Source organism: Polypterus senegalus, chromosome 10, assembly GCF_016835505.1.
Source record: "Polypterus senegalus isolate Bchr_013 chromosome 10, ASM1683550v1, whole genome shotgun sequence".
Lineage (NCBI taxonomy): Eukaryota > Metazoa > Chordata > Cladistia > Polypteriformes > Polypteridae > Polypterus > Polypterus senegalus.
In genome coordinates, this window is record NC_053163.1 from 2607442 (window position 1) to 2630017 (window position 22576).

The following is a 22576-nucleotide window of genomic DNA, read 5'->3' on the forward strand; positions in this document are numbered from 1 at the left end:
GTGTCCCTTGTCATGTTCTCCTCTCTCAGTCCACCGCAATATTTTTCTGCAGAATGTCCTCTTGGTCCACCGAGTGTCTTCTGGACGATGTCCTTTGCCCACCACTTCTCAACTGGCTTCCTATCGCTCTTCTGTCCTCCTGGTGTCTCTTTCTCCTGTCCACGGGGTCCATGCTAACCGGTGTTGTTCACCCACTGGTGGCTCTGGGCAGGTGCCAGTCACCACAGTATTTCTAAACGCTGCCCTCTTTGTTCCCAGTATATCTCATCTCTCGTGAGGCTCCTTTCTCTGTCCCTCATGTCCTTGTTGTCGGATGTCCCTTCTCCACTCCCTTCTCTCTCACCCTCTGGTGTCTCTTGACAGGTGCTGCTCGTCTCCTGAAGTGTCCTTCTGCTGGCTCTCAAAAGGCTCCTTGTCTCTTATTTCTTCCCCTGCTGTCACTTGACAGGCCCTCTTCTGTGTCCCCAGTGTCCTTATTGACAGGTGTCCATCACACACTTGTCTCTCTTGACAGGTGCCACTCATCACCGTATACTTCTGTAGGTTGCCCACTTGGTCCCCCATCTCTGTCCCTAATGTCTCTCACCCAGCATCTCCACCATGGGCTTCTTGTCTCTGTTGCTCCAGCTGGAGTCTCTTAACAGCTCCCTTCCTCTGACCCCAGTGTTCATGCTGGCAAGTGTCACTCCCCCTTTTTTCTCCCCCTCTCCTGACAGGTGCCAGTCTCCACCATGTGGTCCCATAGACAGGCTCCTGCCTCCGTCCTCAGTGTCCCACACCCAGAACCTCCGCCATGGGCTTGTCGTCTCTCTTTCTCCCCCTACTGTCTTATGACAGGCTTTCTTTATCCTCTGCCTTACTTGTCTTTGTTCCCTTGATGGGTGCCAGTCACACCATTGTGTGGTCCTACTCGTCTGTCCTCCGTGTCCCACACCCAGCACCTCCACTACTGACTCCTGACAGGTGCCAGTCAGCACCCTGCCTCTGTCCCCAGTGTCCCTTGGCCAGTCCTCGTATTTTCTGTCTTGTTGACAGGTGCCAGTCAGCACCATGTGTGTGTCTGTCCCCAGCGGCCCGCACCTCTCGACAGGCCGGCTCCTCGTCTCTCTTTCTCCCCCTGGTGTCTCCTGCCAGGCACCACTCCACTCCACTCTCCTCTCCTCTCCGATCGTCTCCCTGGCCGCGGCGCGAGTCTTCGGGTCCATTGTCTGCCCCCCGCCCCTCCCCCACTCGCTCGTGCTCCTGCGCCGCCTCGGCTCTTTAAACGGCGCCGCTCCGCCGGCCTGCGCTGCTCGCTCGCTCGCTCATCTTTCCCGTTTTCGCCGGTGGCTGTGAATTTTTTTTGGGGTGGTCAACAATTGCTTTATTTATTTATTTTTTCCTGTTTTCTTTATTGTTTGAACGCCGAGGCCTTCCGCACATGCTAGCCCTGGCTCGGTAGCGTCGTCGCCGCCGTCGTCGTCTCTGTCCCACCCCGGACGCAGCGACATGGCCGCGCGCCTCTTCTCGCCGCCGAGCTGGGGCCGAAGCCCCTGCGCCGCCGCCTGCGGGCCCCTTTAAGCCGCAGCAGGTCTTCTAGAGGGGGGAAGAAGAGCAGGCAGATGGCCCCCGGTCGCGTGTGACGCGACGCTCCCCCCCATTTTCTTTTTTTGTTGTTGTTGTCGTTTATTGTTTTTTTTTTCTTTCTTTCTTTTTATGCATTTTAGTTTTGGAATCGCCGCGGCATTTCGGTTCGAGCCGCTCCGTGGCGCCTCGCCTTTCTTTCGTTCCTCTTCATTCTATGCGCTGTAAATGGCTTTCCAGGGGCAGGGCCACCCTTCTGTGTGTGGCAGTCTCTTCGCGGGCCCGGACCTCGGCCCCAAGTTTTTCTGCCTGCCGACCAACTCCTCCAGCGCTGCGGCCGCCGGCACGTCCGCGGGCCTGGGAGCCGCCCCGGTCTCGAGTGTGCCGGCCGTGGACGCGGGAGCGCCCCGTAACCCGGCCGCGCTGGCCGGAGGAGGCCCCGGCGGCGGGGCAGCGACGGTGGTGGCGTCGGCGGCGCCGCAGCAGCCTCAGCACATTCACCCGGGGAGCGAGGCGCCCAACGCGGCCGACCTGGAGCCTGACCGGCCCATCGGATACGGGGCCTTCGGAGTGGTCTGGTGAGTATTCACTTTTCTATAGCGCCTTTCTCCGGGGGCTGAGGTGAGCTCTGAGTCTGCAGAAGGAGAAACAGAAATGGAAGAGAAGTGAAAAGTTTTAATGTCGAGCCTTCGCGTATCGTGCGGTTTATGGGCTGCTCTGGAAATGTGTAGCTGAGGTCATTGTGCTCTTGTCAATTCAATGTTGTTTACCCCGTTGGCAGGTTTTTATTTTTGCTAAATGAAGGTAAAACTCCTTCCTTTTTCAAGTTGTTTTTTTCCTACTTTTTAAAAATGCATTTTTTGCTAAAGTGCAAGTGTGGATTTTCCAAAGTACTAAACTCTTTAACTCCAATGGAAGCCATCAAGACCTGTCCATGAATGAACTGGGGGGGGGTCTGTGAGATGGGGTGGTACTTAGAGGGGTCCGCACTTGTGCTTTACCAAACGGGTCACTTTGGGGTCAACGTGGGGCGCCAATCATTTGTTGGCCGATAGCCTGGCTCAGGGAGTGGGGATACCTGACCTGCCCGGCTTGGCTCCTTCCTGCCTAAAACTGATATTTTGATCGGACGTTGTGTGTTCAGTGAGGGGTCCGCAGTGCTGCTTTCTTCTTTGTATTGATTTATTTAAAAGCACCATTAACTGTACTGTAATTGTCTGTTCGAACTGGCTGGCACTGTAACTGGTTTTGTGCTTTTCTCCATGGTGGAACTCTACCGTGTGTCGAGATTCCAAGGTTAAGCTAGTTATTATCACGCAGTATGGGGGCACCACGTCACATGTTGATTAGCCATTTCCTTATACTTTGTGGGCAGAACAAAAAGGACCCTACAAGCGTGTGCTGGGAGGAGTAGCGAGGCTGAACTGGTGTGTGCTCTGAGTTCTGAAATGGCACCAGTTCTGCTATTGGCCTGCAGTCTCGAGCCAGTATGAGCTTTGGGCCCAGTGTTAGAGCTGGAGCTGCTCCAAAGAGCAATGGGGCTCAACTGGTGGTCCGATCCTTACAGATGAGCTGGGATATCAAACTGGGACGCTGGTGCAATGGCAGTGCATTACCAGACACTGGGAGGACTTTGTGGTCAACATGGGGTGCATTGGATTAGAAATTAGTTTAAATGTATTTATTAGCTAGTGTCTGACCTTTCAAGCCAGGTTTGGTGAACGGGAGACTTTTTGTTTTTCTCGTGCTTATCTAAACCTGATATTTTAATCCAATTACAGCACCAGCCGAACGTCTTCTCTGATTAGATGTTGTGCTGTGTGCTCTGTTTGAGTAGTAAGGAATGCTGCTTTGTCCCTTGGATTGATTTTACTAAAAGCTTTTGAGACAGTTGATCGTAATCGTCTGTTAGACTTCATGGCACTGTTTAGCTCTTTTTCCATTCTCTATGAAGAAGTTGTGAGGTTAAAGTGCTTACAGTCCCAGATCATGGCGGCAGAGCAGAGTGTGGCAACATGTCACTCGTTGATTAGCCCGTGTAAGTGAGAGATTGCTTGTGTTTTGTAAACGAGACAATAAGGAGCCTAGAAATGGGTGCTGGAGAGGCCAATCAGGTGGTCTTATTCGGCTTGAAAGAGATGTGTGGCTGGCACACAGGTGACCAGAAACTGGGCCAGTTAATTCATCACATTTCTAACTCCTTACCCGGGGTACATCCACACTGGTAGGTTTTCTTTTAAACGTTCTCCGTTCACACCAGCTTTTTCACGTCATTTACAAAAGCATCTCCATCCAGAAGAACAAAAGCGCATGGGACAAGGTTCGCTATCTACACTGGGCCTGCGGGCAGCACAGATGTCTTAAACCGGGCATACACGGTGAGATTTGTTCTAGGCACAATTTTAAACCCAATTTGCTGTCGCAGACTGATCATTTTTCTGAGTCGGCCCGAATTTCGGTTCCATTGCGGTACACGTAGAGTTGTGATGCCCAATTTGCATTTTGTGATTGGGCCCTGGTACCATCTGATGGATTTCTGTCCCGTCAGATATTTAATTGGGCACTCTTGTAGTTTGAGTAGTCTCGTTTTCTGATGTTGCCATCAATCAATCAACATTTATTTATATAGCACATATTCATACAAAAAAAATGTAGCTGAAAGTGCTTTACAAAATGAAGAATAGAAAAATAGAAGACACAATGAAAAATAAACCTAAGTCAACATTAATTAACATAGAATAAGAGTAAGGTCCGATGGCCAGGGTGGACAGAAAAAAAAAAAAAAAACTCCAAAGGCTGGAGAAAAAAAAAAAATCTGTAGGGGTTCCAGACCACGAGACCGCCCAGTCCCCTCTGACTTTCTGAAATTCGTTATGCTGTGAGTGTGCATTGCACACACGTAAGCTGAGCACCCATGTCATGGGTATGTCGACCGGACTGAACGCGATTGTGCGGGTTGAGCGTAGCGTGCAGAGGGAGTAGTCGCTTGACCGCAGTTTCTAAAAATCCTACCTGGCATTGCCTAAATTGGCGATGCTAAGGGGTGTTCAACCACTAGGATTGCACTGCAAAAGTACCACAAAAACCCAAATGTTAAAATGGTACTCTACCAGCGCTTTCGGTACTGGAAATGCATGTCAGATTTCCGCTCAATATCCTCCTTTAACACTCGCTACCGCAGTTGTGGGAAAACATCTGTTTTGTAAAAATTGTGAAATGAAACTACACGCTTCAGTGGGATCAGGAATTCGGGGGACCCCCACATTGCTCTGACATGATCAGGATCATGTGGGGACGGCTATCAAGAGGTGTGTACTGCAAGGCACCAGGGAGATTGGAGTAAGACAGGAGGTTTTGGAGTTGTTCGTTATTTTCTTTGGGACTAAGGTCTGAAAGCTGGTGTTGATCCCAAAGTCGAGATATTAGTACCACTCCAACAGTAATGTCCGCAGAAGAAACCCGCATTCCAACATAGTGAAGGGTGACCAGGCAGGGTTTGAGATGATGATGTTTTCAGCAGAATTCAATCAGGAATAAACGCACATAGTGAGCAGACACCACTGGCGAGTAATTGGATTGGGCCTTTTCAGAATTCTGCTTACGCCGGTCCACACTGAAACGCTGTCTACTCCATTGCACTCTTAAACCTGAGATCCATGATTTGCTGTTTTATTATAAAACTTAAGCATTTATTGTAGCAAACAAAAGCTGGTTTTAAATTGGCTTTAATGGGATTTTTTTTTAACTTGGTAGCAGAATTTTTAGGTTGCTGTTAATGAAGGTGTTGGTTAAATAAATAAAATCTAACAAGGAGGGAGTACTTGGAGAATTACAATGCAGCATTTTGAACATTCAGTAACTTCTTTTGTGAAACGCAAATAGATTCATTGCACCTTAAAATCTAGGAGGACACTGACTTCATGTCTTTTGTACCCAAGGACCAGGAAGTCACAAAGCAGGGCAGAGTGTGAAGGACTTAAGGCCATGTCACATTACACTTTTTTTTTGCCCTCCACTTTTCCAACGATTTGCGGTCATCGCTTTTGTTTACCTGATTTTAGCGAGTCGGTGGTGTACTCTGGTGAAGCTGGTCTCCTGATGTCATATTCCCAACAGCTCGCTCAGATATATAGGTTTGATCTTTGTCTTTAGTCGTAGAGGTGGGCACCGTGCACATGAGAGCTGACAACCAAGGAATGTTCATCTGGGAGTACAGAATGAAGGCTCAAGTAATAAGCGGCTCCTCACAAACAGAAGAGAAGTGTTGGATCAGTGCTGACATTCTGGCTGCAGGTTTTTCTTCTTTTGTAACCCCAATTTAATAGGAGGCTTGGCCCTCAGTTATGACTGACTTGCTTTAATTTGTGTTCCTCCCTCCGAAACTGCAGACAAACCACAAGATGCAAAGCAAGCCACGAGATGAACAGCTAAGTCGGGCATGTCAAAGTGCCCTGGAGGAGCCACCATTTTCATTTCAAGCCGTTTTCTCTTCAGCTCATTATTTAATTCAAAGGCTCATTCGTATTCTTTTTCTCTCACACTAGCCATTTCCAAAACTGATTTTTATATATTTTTTAAGATCTTTTTCGGATCTGCATTTCTCAACATTCTTTTATTGTGATATTTTTAATTGAAATAGACACGGATGCAAATGAGATCTAAATTCGCCAGGTGATCTTTTGGCTTGCTTTGTATCTCAGTATTGTTGTTCAGCTCCTTTTAAAGAAGTCAATAAATTGAAAGCTGGTTAAAGACAAGGCAAAGTAATATGCATTGGTGATTGGTTACAAATGAAGAGAAAGAGAAACCTGCGGCCCTCCAGGTTCTGAGTCGGGTACCACTGGACTAGGGTAACGGACTGGACCACTGATTGTGTATCCAAATAAAATGGGGACCACATCAAGTATTGCTGATCAACAAGGGGGCAGACGTGAGCTGGGCAAAAGGGCGTCGGAGGAGAAGCGCTGTGGGTGACATGGGGACTCGCATTGGTCAAGGTGGGCAGCATGACTGAACTGGGCTTTTCATTAGGTTTGGGAGTTGTGCTGCACACGTAAAAGGGGCCCTAAAGTGGTCTGGCTGAGCTGCTGCCCCTCCAGAGGTGTTTTAGTGTAATTAAGTGCTAGTGGTACGTGGTATACTGGTACCAAAAGAGTACAGAACTACCAAAGTCCTGACGCCATTCTATACCAGCATCATGCTACATTTGGTACCAGCACCTCGCACTCAAACTCCCCCATCTTTAACACAATACTGGTATTAGTGGTGGATCCATACTTAAATTGTGAGCAGCTGTGACACCTCAGCCCTGGCACCACAACGATACCAAAGCAGATGATGGACAATTGCTGCCAGCTGCTTTGTACACTTGGCCTGCACCCACGAGTGTCTCCCTGCTCTACCACACAATGCTCATCATTATGATGAGTCATGGGGGCCTGTGGGGTGCAGTCTCCCTCATGGAGTGTCCATCGCATAAATATAAAGGTTCAGCGAATGGGGGTTTGAACCCCCTCATGAAACGTGCATATTACATCAAAGAGTGGCGAGTGGGCTTCACCCAGGGAGTTCGGATTGCAGTAATAAACCACGGAGTGTGATGTGCTTGTGAGGAACATTCGGCACTGAAATGAGCTCAGCTCTGGCTCTGTGCCTTTCTAAAAGGTTGGTTTGTTTTTCTGTACTTTTACAGTCCTAGTGGTGTACCCCGTAACACTAACACGTACAGTATGTTCGCACGCTCAAAACTACAAGGGGGCACCACAAGTCCTCGTTGTTGTTATACATACTCCAAGATGGATAACTTGACTAAAATTCTGAGTGTCAAATGGACCCTGCTGGAATTGGGGGACACCATGGCAGTCTGGTTGTACATCGGTGTGTGTGTGTGTGCATTCATGGGGGGGGCAAAGAAACTGGGGTCCTGGTATAGTTTTAGTTCTAGTACTGAGGTGTGAATGCTGGTATTGGTACCAAAGTCAGAATTCTAGTATTAATCCAGCCTTGTTAGCATATAAAGCAAAAATGAACTGGTTCAGTAAACGGACCCACATGGCAGCTGCACTTTGAAAACTGATAATAGTCAAGGTGCCCACATAACAAGTGTGGGAGTCGGTTGCTGTGGTTTGGTCCGAATTTGTTTTTTTTCTGGACATGGCAAAGAATTGTCTAGAGAAGGAACGCGGGTTAGCGTGTGTGGAACCTGTGAACTGCTTTTAAACTGGGTGGGCAGCTGTTGGAGTCCTGGGCCAGTTTAGAGTGCTGAGGGAAACCAACAAATGTGGCACAAGCGTTATGATGGAAAGCCTTGTCATATTTTGTGTATTGGGCACTACGTTGGTCGTTCTGCCAGCCTTGGTGCCCTTATGCATAAGCACTTGAATCCCTAAGGCTTGGCTGCACAAAAGACTTGACTTGATAGACAGACAGTGATGGGCACCCGTCATGTTGCCCAGTCCAGCCTTTTTATTTGCAAGAGTAAAGATTTCTCAAGAAGTAAAATGGGGGCTTGGTTGATGCTAACCCCCTTTTTTTTTTTAAAATGAAAACGGCGTTAATTACGCACGTGGTCCATTTATATAGCAGCCAGCTTGGCACAAAAGGCTCCTTTATCAGCAGCCTTGTTTTTCAACCAACAATATCTGCTTGTGTTTCTGGGCAGAATCGTTAATCTGCCGCCCTCCCTCCCCTCCTGGCCGCCCAATTTAAAGACAAAACAAAAGACAGAGGAGTCGTCTGATCCTTTTAATCTGATCTCCCTTCCTGTCTCTCTGTGTGTGTGTGTGTGTGTATCATGTGCGCACAGACACACTCGGGGACACACACACACAGGTGCGTTTGGCCGCTGATTTGATTGTGACAGCCTGCACCTTTTATCCTGACTCTGGCGTTTTTAGTTGGTTTGTTAGCCTCTTCAATTACTCGAGGGCCTGAGCCACGTTTTCTAACGTGGGGGTCCGGCTTGTCTAATCGATTTTGTTTCGAGGGGGTGTTTTGCTTTGTTCTCTGCTTGTCTGTGTGGTGGGCACTATAGCATCCCAGCTCCAGGACTTTGGCTCCATCCCCATTACTACGGATTCATTTACAAAGCACCAGTATTGGTCTCCATTTTTTTTCACCTTTCGTCCGCGCTACTCCAGCATTTTCAAAAGTTAAAAACGCATACTTGTGAAAGTGTTGACTCGGCGGTGCAGTGTGAAAGGGTGAAAACGGACTTTTTGACTACGCAGACTCTAATCGCGCTCCGATTTTGTTTGTTCTTCTTCCATAGTCCCTCCTTGATTGGTTCTGCTCGTTACGTTCCTCTTCATGGAAGAAAATTGCCTTCTGACTTGGCATTGTTAGAGAAGTTGCTTTCCATGGCAGTTGTGATGCTTCCTTCTGTGCATCTGAGTTGTGTTTTGCACAGTTTGAATGCAGCGTGCAGTGCAAGTGTGACGTTTCCATCCACTTGTGGTGAGATCTTGAAAGCTCACTTTATAACCCTCCACAGATCTCGTGCTGACAAACTATAAACTTGGCATATCGTTGACGACGTCTGCTTTGTGTTTTTTTGGCAGCAGCGTTCCCAGACCTCCGTGTATTTTCCCTTTTTATTGACTGTATCGCAATTCCAGTGGCTCACAAGCTCCCATACACTTTGTTAACTGGGCCTTTACACAGAAACTGATGTCCCGCCAGTAGGCACTTGCAGAGTTAGCTTCTGATAGCCAAACTGGAGTCAACGTGTGGATGGATGTTACGGCCAACCATCAAACTCATTGCCTCTCGATATAATGGGGGGAAAAATCAAAAGAAATCGGCCAATACCTCAGTTGGGGGTATGTTTGGACCTCCACAAATCAGGTGTTTGCAGATTGTTCCCGAGGATGAACCAGAAGGTTCCTCGTTCATCTGTACAAACAATAAAACACAAGTATAAACTCCATCGGACCACCCAGCCGTCCTACCACTCAAAAAGGAGACACATTTAGTCTCCAGGGGAAGAATGGACTTTGGCACGAAAAGTGCAAATCGATTCCAGAACAATAGCGAAGGACCCTGTGAAGATGCTGGAGGACGCAGGTAGACCAGTCTCGATATCCATAGTAAAACAAGTGCGACATCAAGGAAGAAGCCCACTGCTCCAAAGCCGCCATCAAAAAGCCAGATGGCAGTTTGCAGTGACACATGGGGACAAAGATCTGACCTTCTGGAGACACGTCCTCTGATGAACTGTTCAGCCATAGCGACCATCCCTATGTTTGGAGGCTTGCAAGCCAAAGACCACCATTTCACCCATGCAGAATGTTGTTGGGGCTGCCGGAGGGGCGTCCAGAGGAAGAAAAATGATGAAGATACCCTGCAGCAACATCTCGAGCTCAGCAGCTCCATCACAAGCGGGTCTTCCAAGTGGACAAACCCAAAACGTTTGGCTCAAGACCGTGCTACCGAAACTGAGCAGAGTGCACATCGACGTGTGACCCACTGGAGTTGTGATGTGCTCAATAGAAAGTGAAATACCCGCAGGTCTGTGACCTTTGTGCCACCCCCTCAAAGTAGACGTGCTAAACGACGATAAGCCAAAGGGATAGTTAAGTTGGAGTAAAATCTGTGGAGGGCCCAGAAAGTGAGTTCGGGTGAATTTATTCAAAGTGTGGAAACTGTAGCCGTGTAAGAGGCAAGTCTATCAGTCACCTCGGTTTTGTGAGAAATCCCCCGGCAGTGTGTGCTTGCCCACTGTAGGCGAGTGGTGACGTCCTATGTATTGTCAGGCCTTTTAGTGCGGGCAGACATTTTCTGTGAAAGCGCTGGTATGGACAGAGATCATTTTTCATTTAACCGCGTTTTAAAATTGAAACTTCTTTGCCTTTAATTCCCGTTCTAAATCGGCCAGGTGACGTTCCCTATCCAGGCTGATCCCTGCCGTTAGGATTGGCTTCAGCTTCCAGCAGCCCTGTAGGGAGGGGGGGGATTGTGCCGGGTTGGCGATCTTTAAATCCAGGTTTCCACGTAAGCCTTGCGCGGAGTTGCTGCTCTGAGTTGAGAAAGTCAAGTGGCCCAAATTACGCTGACCTTTCACTTCAGCCTGTCGTGACTCAAAACTGTAACCCAGAAATGGGGGGGTTTGCGCTCGAATTACATTTGGAGCAGCTTGACGCGCCTTTTGTTTGGTCTTTGATTTTCATTGAGACATGTAGTTGCTTTATTTGGAGGGCAAGTACCAAATTCATGGCAACTGTTTTGTTTCTTCCAAAACTCCAATCAGAATTTCACAAGGATGTGCTGAAGTGGAAGGTGAAACCTCTCAAGGCGACGTTCTGAAATCTCCAACAGGCCACAGCATCGGCCCTCGTCCCCTAACGTTTTGAAGGCTTTAATGACCTCAAAGTCGCCCTGCTAGCCTCCGTTTTTACAGACGGCCCCAAACATGGAGGTACTTCTGATAAAGGCCTTTGACCAGATGCACTTAGGGCCGGGGTCCTCAATCCCAGTCCTGGAGAGCCGCAGTGGCTGCAGGTTTTGTTCTGACCTGGTTGCTTAATTAGAAAGCAATTCTTGCCAATAAAGCACTAACAAGCTATGAAATTAAATTAACTCTGCTATGTCAGGTCATTCTCATATCCTAGATTTTCTTTCCCTTTCTATCATGCAAATGATTTGAAGGCTAAAATGGACGAGTAATTCTCAGTCCTTCACTTTTTTCTCTTCATTTTTCTTCCAAGTATTTAATTAAACCCAATAGTGCAGATAAACACACACAGGTGTAAATGTAAAGAAGCTAAATGGAGAAATGCTGCTCTCTCTTGTCATTTGCATGTTATTGATAATAAGGAGCAATTCAAATAGCTGTTTAAGACAAAATTAAGCAATAAGGGCTCAAAATCACTAAAGTGAAGCAGAAGTGTTACTTTAGCACTAAGAGCTTTTTATTAAGCAACTGGGTTGGAGCAAAAACCTGCAGCCACTGCGGCCCTCCAGGACTGGGATTGAGGACCCCTGACTTAGGTGATAGAGGCTCGACCTTTGACCTGATTGTGACACAAAGGAGTGGGTTATGTGCCCAAGACATCCATGAATGTGATTGGGTGGAATTGACTGTGACCTGTCCATTGAGGTCCGGATGGGCCACTGCCAGCACTTGGAGTGCTTGACCTCTTCATCTCGGCGGGGCTTCTCAACACCACCGCTGGTGAAAATATTTCCCGTCCCGCTGCTTTAACCATTGGACTGAATCTCAAGGTAGGGGAGAGGATTGCATTTCATCGCACCGAGTCTGCCCTCGTCAGAGCTGAATCTGCTGGAGCCTCCGACACGATTCACCACAATATGCTTAATGGTCAGCATTTGGGGTACTGGCCTCGAGTGGGTCACAGGCTACCTTGAGTGTGCCGTTTGGCACCTTGTCATCCTCCCTACTCCCTGTTATCTGCGGGGTGCCGCTAGGGCCTGTTCTAGGACCAGTTCTTTGCCTTTGTGTTTCCACTTTGCGCTGCTCTGAACACGAATAACCTCAGAAATCCTAGTCATGCAGACGAAAGCTAAGGCTGCATCAATGCTACGATATTTCTCTGTTACATAAAAAAAATCCTGGGATGAGACGCGACTTTCAGAGAGATGCTTTTAACCGCAAGACGAGACTTTGTGCCAAGAGATTTAAGTATGACCGGGGCCTGAAATAAAAGACAAAGAGTAGAAGACAAAGTAGAACATCATAAAGAATTCAAAACGTCGGCAGGTTAGAGATTATGAAAGTACTAAAATTCGAAAGTCTCAAAGAATCGATAGTAAAGATCACATTAGCACAAACAAACGGAAATTATTACTCGAAATAACAGAAAAGTAAAAAGAGATTGAATATATGGACGTGGGTGATATGACAGAAGTATTTAGATATTGTTCAGATTTAAAGTTTAAGTCGGAGACTTGTAGATCATCTAATTTGTGTTGCCATCAGGAAAAGTCGTGTTTCTTCATAATGAAGAGGCTTATCTGTAAGAACTTAAAAGATTTATTTGGTGAAAGTGAAATCCACATACGTGAGCGGCAGAGACGTGAAGTGGCTGGCATGTAGTGCAGGCCTTGGCGAGCAAAGCACCCTGGTCTTCATTTAAAAACGATACCCACACTTAACACCTAAAATGCATGAGGCGTAGACTAAAGGAGCAAGCGTCCTCCATACATTTGTTTACGGCTGGCGTCTACACTTGGAGGACAGCGATGGTGAATACGAAAAACAAAGTAAAACTCTCTTATTGTTGGGGCGGTCATTGAGAGCACTGCACGAGCAAAGCCCTCGCTGTTTAAAGTTCTCGTTTTATCTTTATTGTTTTAATCTCTAATCACACAGTCCGTCTTAATGGGGTCCTCTTTATGGGGTCTTTCTTGTGTTGTAACACATCTCGTGTCTGTGGTCAGTTTTATTGTTCCAGAGCAGTTTGGTCCACCTTTTTAGTAGTTTATTATGTAAAACTGGACGCTCTATCTATATGGCCGAGGGGCTCGAGGTGTCCCCTTCATCTAAAGATGTCTCAGTGCTGCAGTTTGTCCAAGTTAATTCCACCCACGTTGTCTCTTCTCTCTGTTAGGTCAGTCACAGATCCTCGAGATGGAAAGCGAGTTGCCCTGAAGAAGATGCCCAACGTCTTTCAGAACTTGGTCTCCTGCAAGAGAGTGTTCCGTGAGCTAAAAATGCTCTGCTTCTTCAAACATGACAATGTTAGTGGTCTCCCAAACCCCCCGCCTCTAATCCAGCACGTGACACTGTTGTGCGATGGCCTGCGTTAATCCTCTGCTCTGTTCCTGCAGGTCTTGTCCGCACTGGATATCCTCCAGCCCCCTCAGATTGACTGCTTTGAAGAGATGTATCCTTGCCTGTTCACTAACTAATGCCAGCGGCGTGCTACACAACCTCGAGTCGGGGGGCTGGCTGGTTGGGAAACGTCGGACTTAATGACTGCAGTTGCTAGGGTCTGTCACCTTAAGGGTGTCGGGTTTTATGACTAGAAGCCGCAGGGTGTGATGGTTTATGCGACTGCCTCGGGGCATTTTGGCAACACTTTGAAATCTCAAAAGTCTGGTGTGCTCGCTGCATTTTGACAGCCTGTTAACGTGCTGCCTGACGCCAATGGCGGGTGAACACACGGGTTCCAGGTATGAGGAGTTCGGCAGCAGTCCCACCCCATCTTTATTGTGGTAATGCAGAATGCCAGGGGTCAAGCAGAGGAGCCTCTCTTCTGTTTGCATTTTTCTTCTTTCCTTGCGTCCACATTGTACTTTACTTCGTGTCCTTGTTACTTTGTTTTCCTTTAAAAACGCAGACATTAGTCTCCATTTTCACCTTTTGTCCCAACTACCCTGAAAATGAAGGCTTTTGAGAGAGCTGAATATTTCTAAAAACGCACTCCTTAAAACCTACTCTAGCTCTCATTGGTTTGTGCTTATCATGTGGCCCTTCCCTGATTGGATCCTGCTTGTTAGACGGTCTCATTCCTCGCTTGGTCACTCGTATTCCAGTATAGCAGATGCAGAGGATCTTGTAGTTGTATTGCTTACGTGTAGGAAGTCAGATGAGCTTTACGATGTTTCCAGCCCCGTATGCGTCTACGTTGCCTTTTGTACAATTTGAAAGCTGCCTACATGCAGAAAAAGCAAATAATTTACCGGCCGCCTCGGTTTTGGGATAAATTCATGGTTGGCAATGTAACCACCATCTTAGGTACTTCGGTAAAAGATGTGAAAACGCCAGTGTGACTGGAGAAGGTTCTCATTTAAAAGCGCCACTTAGAAATGAAAGCCTGGTAGTGTGGATGTATCAACTCTCACGACACTCGAGCGTCCACCCTACGTCACAAGACACCATCAAAGTCACAAACTGTTATGACCCAGTCTCTGTGGAGGTAGACTGGTGGTCTCGCCCCGCTAGGATTGGGTAAATAAGTTGGCGGTGGTGAGCAGCTCTCCTTGACTTGACGTCTAGATATGTGATCACTGAGCTAATGCAAAGTGACCTGCACAAGGTGATTGTCTCCCCCCAGCCCCTGAGCACTGACCACATCAAGGTGTTTCTCTATCAGATCCTGAGGGGTAAGTGAGTCTGTTAAAGCTAGCAGTGCCCCCCCTCGCTGTGCCCCAGCAACCCCCTTACGTTCCACCCCCTCCGTTTCTCAACAGGTCTCAAGTACCTTCATTCTGCTGGAATTCTTCATCGTGACATCAAACCAGGGAACCTCCTTGTGAACAGCAACTGCGTGCTGAAGGTGAGCGGGTCGATGCAAGGCCATGGTCTTCAGAGATGCCCCGGCCTGAAAGTGGGTTACTTGATCTGCTGATTGCTCTTACAGATTTGTGATTTTGGCCTGGCCCGTGTGGAAGAAATGGATGAATCGAGGCACATGACCCAGGAAGTAGTCACCCAGTACTATCGTGCCCCAGAGATACTCATGGGTAGCCGCCACTATAGCAGTGCCATTGACATCTGGTCTGTTGGTTGTATTTTTGCCGAGCTGCTCGGAAGAAGAATCCTGTTTCAAGCACAGAGCCCAATTCAACAGGTGAGTATCGACACCCACCTACCCGCACACCTCAACACCCACCCAGTGTTGTCAAAGGTGCAACACCACAAGTCTCAAATGTAACCGTCTCTCGTCTAGCTGGACCTTATCACCGATCTCCTTGGGACCCCCCCACTGTCTGCCATGATGTCCGCTTGTGAAGGAGCGAGAGCCCATGTTCTAAGAGGACCTCACAAACCAGTAAGCACATCACGTTGCATGGCTATCCCTTGTGGGAGCCATCTTGCTTGTACAATGTTTCTAGACTTGCCAGTTTGAAAACTTGATGCCTCTCTCTGTCTCTCTGTGTGTCTCTCGTTTTGTTGCTCCTGATGCAGCCGTCGCTGTCGGTCCTCTACATGCTCTCTGAAGGTGCCACCCATGAGGCCGTTCACTTGCTGTGTAGAATGCTGGTCTTTGACCCGGTAAGCGTCTGCGTCTTGCTGTTGTGTCGCGTGTGATTTTTTTTTAGTCGTCTTATAAAGCCCGTGTGTATCGCATGAACTCTTGCATTGGCTCTTGAGGATTTCTGGGTCACGTTGCGTATTGAAAATGACGACTTGATAAGAACATTTTGTGGGGTTTGATGCGCTTGTTCCTACAGCAGTTTCGCAGATAAGTCCAGACCTGCCGGTTTATTTTTATCTGCTATCTTTCATTTTGTACGTGTGAATGAAGCGGACTGATTTTTGATGAAGATGCGTGCATAGCAGCTGTCGCTAATGCAGAGACACAACACATCGCAGCCTGTATTTTCTCACCATTTTGTATCATTTTTGTGCTTTTGCTTGCATGTATCAGAGTGAACTGCGCACAGCCGTCCGATCATCTCGGTCAGCTGGCCTCTGTTTACATTTCCCAGGGTCCTAAACTGTGGTTTCCTGGTACATCTGTCTCGTAAAGTGGAGGCCATGGTGTGCCGAGTGACCCCTCAACGGTGACCGCGCACCTCACAAATCTCTCTGTGCTAGCAGGGTCCCTTTGCCAGCCTCATGAGGTTACTGTATCGTGATGAAACTGCCGTTCCAGGTGAGAGTCGCAGTCATAGCAGGACAGCTGGGTTCACCCAGACTTCATTGTCCCCAACTACAGATTCCAGTTCCTCCTGGAGAATTCCCAAGCCAGCTGAAAGATGTAACGCCTCCAGCGTGTCTTGGGTTTGCTGCCCAGAGCAGGTGTAGTGGCAGCCATGGGGTGGGGACATCCTTTTGACCTGCCCAGACCACCTCCGCCGAGTGCTGTCAATCCAGAGGACCAGTGACTCGACGGCTCTCCTGAATTGCTGAGCTGGTCAACCAGTCCATGGCTAACTCTGATGTGTGTTCACTTCCACAGTTACAAGGCTTAGGTTTTTCATTTGTGCTCATTTTTCCTCCATTATATAGATTTTAACTCTCGCGTCAACTTAACCGTACCGCTCATAGTGCATGTAGGATGTCGTTCTGATTTGGAATTTCAAAAGCTGACATTTTCCTGAGGCTGATGTTGCTGTCTCTCCTGCCGTAAAATGTAAGCAATAGATGATGAGTGGGACGTATGGAAATAATTTGAGAATTAAACTGTAGACCTGTTTAGAAACCTGGTGGCAGTAACTTAAGGTGGGTTTCTATGGAAGGGGAGTACCTTTTTATATTAAAAATAAGGGCAACTGTTCTAGTAGGCAAGCCCCTTATGTTAAACACGCTCCGTAAGAAATGATTTTTACTGAAATCAACATTTAGTAGAGAGATTGGAGTCCTCTGGTTTCAGTGCAGAAACGGAGAAATCTGAGCGACTCCCGAGTGTCAACAGTTGATCTCGATTTTGAGGAGTATGTTGCATTGTGTCCATTAGGTGGGCTGGAGGAGAATGTCCTCTTTTTGTTTTTGACCCCTTGGTTGTGTCGTCCTCTTTAGGCCAAGCGGATTTCAGGACGCGATGCACTGTCTCACCCCTACCTCGATGAAGGACGCCTGCGCTACCACACCTGCATGTGCCGCTGTTGTTTCTCGGTGGCTTCAGGCCGGGTCTACACTCGTGAGTTTGAACCCAATGCCAACGGAAGGTTTGATGACCAGTATGAGAGGAATCTGTCATCTGTGTGGCAGGTCAAAGGTGAGTGAGGAGGGTCTCTGTTCACTTGCCTTGAGTGATGATAGCGATCAGAATTGGACACCATTGCAGTTGCCTTCAATCCCTGTCTTTTATTTTTTTCCACTCTGGATTGTTGACAACAATGCCAAGGACTGGCGACATGTAGAATGCCCAGGAGGGGGTAGGCAGCCAGTTGGCCGGGGTCTCCAGGTCTGTCTCTGTGGTTCACTTTGTCTCCCTTTACAGCTGACCACAGACTCCACCAGGAGTTTATTTTCTCCATTAGTGCTGCTGACTGAGTTTTTATTTTCCACTTCTCTGTTGTCTGCTGACCAGAGTTCAAGTAATTAATGGACAGGTAATGGTGGGTGCCATTTATGTTAATCCACTTCAGTGTACTTTGTGTGTAAACAGATCTGTGTCTTCATGAAATGCAGAGTTAGTGCCCACAATCTGTGAAATCTGCACTTGTCACAGCACCTGCACGCGGTGAGAGCGCCAAACTGACTATCCTGAGTGATATGGGGGTCCGGGGTGGCATTGGCTCTGCCTCGGCCTTTTGTGAACGCTGCTTGTTTGTTTTTGTCTCCGCAGAGCTCATTCATCGCTTCATAACGGAGCAGCAGCAGGGCAAGAGGGTACCGCTGTGTATCAACCCACAGAGTGCTGCATTTAAAACCTTCATCAGGTGAGCAGGAGCGAGTCACACACACACACACACACACACACAAACGGCAAAACAGGGTTTGCTCTTTTGAAGAATTTTCCTAAAGTGACGACGGTGAGCCGTGCAGGACAAGCGCATGTCGTGGTGGTTTTGTTTGGTTGATTGAATAAAATCGGAGTGACAGTCACCGGCTTTGTAAAAGGAGTCGAGTTCTTCGAAGTTCTCCCCTAACTCGCCTTTCAGGCAGCCTCGTCGGGAATTCTGAATTGTGGCGTCTTCTGTGTCTTGTCGCTTCGGCTCCACCGTGAACCCTCCAGTGCATGTGTGGCAGTAAACCTCCTTTACGGAAAATCGTGGCTAGCAAAAAGGAAAGCAGGCGACTTTAATTTATCCCTCTTCCCGTCCTCCATGTCCTCAGTTAGCCGTTTTATTCCATTCCATCACGTTCTCCAAAGTTGACAGTAAGCTGGTGTTTGGTTGTGCCGCTGGATTGTGGTGAGTGAGGGGTGTGTGAGAGAGACTCTGATTCAAGAACATTGTAGTCGCCATCGTTGAACTCCACCAACCAGTACAGGCCAACACCTCTCACCAGGAGGAAGTCTAACTAGAGAAGGGGCTTCAAATGCTCCGTTTCTGAGACTCCCCTTTAATTAGTGCCCCCTAAACCTTTGAGCCAGTCTGGGGGTCCATGTGTAACCATGTGAGCCTCCCTCCACATTGAGACTGTTAATTTCCCCCGTTTTGTCTTTGATTGTGAACGTGTTGCAGCTCCTTCTCTGTATATTCACCCTCCGTGGAGAAATTCAAACGTCATGCATGGGGCCGGAGCTCGAGTTGTGGTCCAAGTGCAGTTGCAACTGCGACATTCATGAAGTGAGCTATGAGAGGCCATGATGCTGGGAGTGGGAGATCAGCAAGGACTTCATTAAAAACAGTAAAAGCCTCCGTCTGCCATTCTGATTTAGCGACTAGAACGTCGTGGGTACACGTGCAGGGCGTGAATCGGCAGCCCGCTGTCTTCTCGTGTTCAGTAACGTTTTGCTCATCGTGATGTTTGCCAGATCCCTACACACTTCATCTTGTAGACCCCTCTGGCTGTCCTGTCCTCTTTGGTTGAACACCAGGTAAGCTGGCTCAACTGACGTCCTCAGGGGTGAGACCTGTTCTTCTCCTCCTCAGATCATTCCACGTCATCTCTTACCCCCTCCGCCGTTTCGGCCAATCGCCTTCTGTCTACTGCACCACATGCCCTAAAATCAATCGCTCATTCTGTCTGACTGATCTCCTCCACGCCAAGTTTTTCTCTTTCCACCTCACATCCTTGTTTCTCCTTCATCGGCCACCTTTCTCTTAACCCTCCTCCTCCTCCTCCTCCTCCTCCTCACCCTTTTTTCAGTTTGTTTCCTTTCAGTGCCACAGGGTCTCCCTTTAGAAGTCGCAATGGTGGAACTTCTTCTTCACTGCCCTTCTCATCCTGACAATCCCTGCTGTGCCTGCACCTCCATCTGCGCTCCACATGATGTCTCTCACTGCACGTATTGTCACACACACAGAGTGCCACCTGCACACTGCCCTTCATGTAACCCCGTCAAGGCGGTGGAGTCGACACTGAGGGTCGAACTGTGTTATGTGCTGTGGACCACTAGATGGCAGTAAAGTCCACAAGCTCAAGTGGCAGTGCCAGCCGCTGTCCTTCATGTGGCAGCAAACCCCAGACGTCCCCCTTTGCAGAAGTGCCTGGTGGGGTGGGAATTATGGATGAATATTTAGGGCAGAATTAAAGACACAAATGTATTATAAAATGTGACGATAAGACGACATGATGCGAGCAAAAATGAACGGCCCACCTGACCACCTGACCAGAGTCTCGGTAAATAATGGCTGTTATCATCTCTCTCTGTGTTTCTTTAATTCTTTACATTTTATTTCACTGCACATGACATGAAGTACACCCATCGGAGTCGCCAGGGTGGGCTCTAGCCAATGCCGCTGTGCTGTTTTTATTGCCACTTAAAAGGCCCTTGATGGCCAGAGGGTCGCCAGACACAAACACCTGACAGACGGTGTAGTCCTGGGCTTCCAGAATGAAAGCGATGGGGGGTACATTTACATGCACTTGTGCCCACCACAGTCGTGCCCTCTCACAACTGTACTTCCTTGGGAATCCTGTGGCTCTCTGGCAGGGGGGGGACGCACAGTCAGAGCTTTGCACAAATACCCACAATTCCTCAAACTGCAGCACTCGCTAGAGCCCACCCTGTTGACATTTTGGGGCAGACCGGGGGGTGGGTGGGGTGAAAGGTCAGCATTACGTGACAACTCGGACAGAACCCAAATTCTCCAACATGTCACTTGGAGTTGCTGATGAATCCACAAGGACCTCATCTTTACCATCTGAGTGGCACGAGGACGCAAACCACTAAGCCACGTCTCGTAGGCTCCGCCCCTCCTGATGGCTTATGGCGTCACACAATCACGTGCTTCAGAGCGGGGGGAGGGTGTGTGTGTCGTATACTCAGAAATGTTAAAAATGAATGATGAGCGACTTGACTGTTCATCGTCGTCATCAGTAGGTGGCGTTCACTTGTAGCCCCCCGTCAGGACTGCTGCCCTGTCGCTGTTTGACTTCTCTTGCCTTGCATGTGCCTCCAGCTTCCCTCATACCCCCGTTACCTGCTGTGAAAGACCCCCCTTCCTATTCTGTCTTTGACGGTGACTTGGGTTGTGACCCCCCCCGGCCCCCCAAGTCGGGTTGCAAGTTCATTTCATTTGTTGAAGTTTTCTATTTGATTGTCTCAATTAGGAACTGAACATCACTAGCAGTGGGTGAAAACTGACCAATCAGATTGTTGGAGGGCCCCCCCACGCTCACACGGAGTGGGTTTATTTATTTAATTTATTAATTTATTTCTTTTTTTCCTTCACTCAGGTCGACGGCGTGGCATTCATCAAAAGTCTCCAAGAAGGAAGAGAGATGATAGCGAAGGGCGCAGGGTGATGGCCGGGGGGGGGACGGCATCGTGGAGTCCAGCTCTGGATGTCTGACCTGCACAACTTGGTTGGTTGGCTGGCTGGGTGGGTGGGCAGTTTTAGGGGGTTGGCGCTCGAAGAATGAAAACTGCTGCTGCTGCCATACAAGTGAAGTGTAGCTCAAACCCCCTGTTGATCCGCTTGTTCTGCCCGCCCTGCCATCCTCGATCACCGCCTGGCACCTCTGGGCAGCCTGTCTCTCTCCCTGGCACATTTGAGTAAGGCTCCCCTTTTTTTTTTTATCATCCTCTTCCTCCTTTTTTCCTCCTCCTCCTCCTCGCACACGGACGTGACTCGTGTTTGTCACGGTGGGGGGGGTTTCTGTCCCCAGGTTGGTTTCTTTCTTTCTTTTTATGGAGTGCCGGGAGGAGGGAGGGAGCCTGCCTTTGCTGAAGGTTTTTTGTTTTGTTTCTTTGGACCTTTTTAGTCGATACTTGAATTTCCTAGACACTGGATAAGGTGCTCAAGTGTGATGTGCACGAGTGCGTTTGCCTCCTCGCTTTTAGAGACTACAAAAGCATCAGGTGCTTGCTGCTCTCCCTCAGTCGGCCGCCGATGTCTTCACGCAGCCTTCACTTTTTTGGTTTTTAATTATTATTCTTATCCTTTGGTTTTCAAAAAATACGAAGAATAAGAGGCCGACAAACCCCTCCGGATTGAATCCTCCCAGCCAAGGGACTGAATGCTGACATTTTAGGTGTCCCCTGGGGTGCTGCTGGGACCTTTTTATGTGAAGCTCATGCGTCTGCTGGCCCGCCGATGGGACGAGGTGCGGTGAGCCGGTATTGTTTCGTTTTTTTTTTTTTTTTTTTTTTTTTCGTCCTCCTTGTTGGGCCTTTTAGTGCCTCCTTCAGGATCATGCCAGCACCTGGAATACTTATTTATGTGTAAATACTGTTGGTTTGTTTTCTGTTTTTTAATTTTGTGTACCTGGTTTTTATTATGTTTTACATAGTCTACCTCGGATTCCCACACAAACCATTGTTTTTCCTTTTCTGCCACCCTGCCTACACCCCTTAACCTCTCCGAATCTTAACTGGTCTTCTATACTGTGAAGAGAAAAAAAAAAAAAAAACGTGTGACCTGGTAACATTTGCCCCTTTTGTTTGTGCTTCTTTTTGTAATCCTTTGAATAGGAACAATAAATTATGATGAGACTTGAAGCGCGCTCTGCCTCTGTCGCCCTCTGCCGCTCGTGTGCGGGTATTGCGTGTCGCCCGGCTCGCCTGGCCTGGTTACGGGATGCCCAACGTCCGCGGGTTTCTGTGACTTGATGAACCTGAGGGGACGGGAAGAAAAGAAGAAGAGTCTCGAATGTGAAGTCCGGGACTGGGCTATGGCGGGAGATCGCCGTCAATAGCAACTCGACGTTCTTTACATCAAAGTGACGTTTCACACGTGCCCGCCCTGCCCACTTGAACGTCATTCGCGTTTGCAGAATGCGGGGGCGGCGACTCGGCGCGGATTTACTTGATCTGCCGAAGCGATCGCGTCACGAAATGCTGTATAAGCTCCGCCCTACCAAGTTGTTAGACATTTCAGGAGTTTCTTTCGTCGCACTAACGTCATATCCGCTCAGTCCACGGAGGCGCACTAAGTGTGTGTAATTCGCATTGTCACCTAATTTTGTGTTTATCTGGCGGTGAGAATTAATTTAACACTAGACCCCAGCCCGTTACCTGCACTGCTTGACGTTTTTAAATAATCGCTG

The 22576-nt window shown here is 48.3% G+C and overlaps 1 protein-coding gene across 1 annotated transcript; it reads left to right on the forward strand.

The window, feature by feature from the left end:
* Nucleotides 1-25: 25 nt before the first annotated feature.
* On the forward strand, nucleotides 26-22028 carry nlk1 (nemo-like kinase, type 1). The gene is made up of 11 exons (XM_039764869.1): nucleotides 26-2141; nucleotides 13131-13260; nucleotides 13351-13406; nucleotides 14522-14628; nucleotides 14716-14801; nucleotides 14886-15095; nucleotides 15195-15296; nucleotides 15434-15520; nucleotides 16991-17189; nucleotides 17763-17856; nucleotides 20765-22028. Exons 1-11 carry the CDS (start codon nucleotides 1792-1794, stop codon nucleotides 20811-20813), a joined length of 1470 nt encoding a protein of 489 aa, XP_039620803.1. The 5' UTR covers nucleotides 26-1791; the 3' UTR covers nucleotides 20814-22028.
* The last annotated feature ends 548 nt before the right edge of the window (nucleotides 22029-22576 follow it).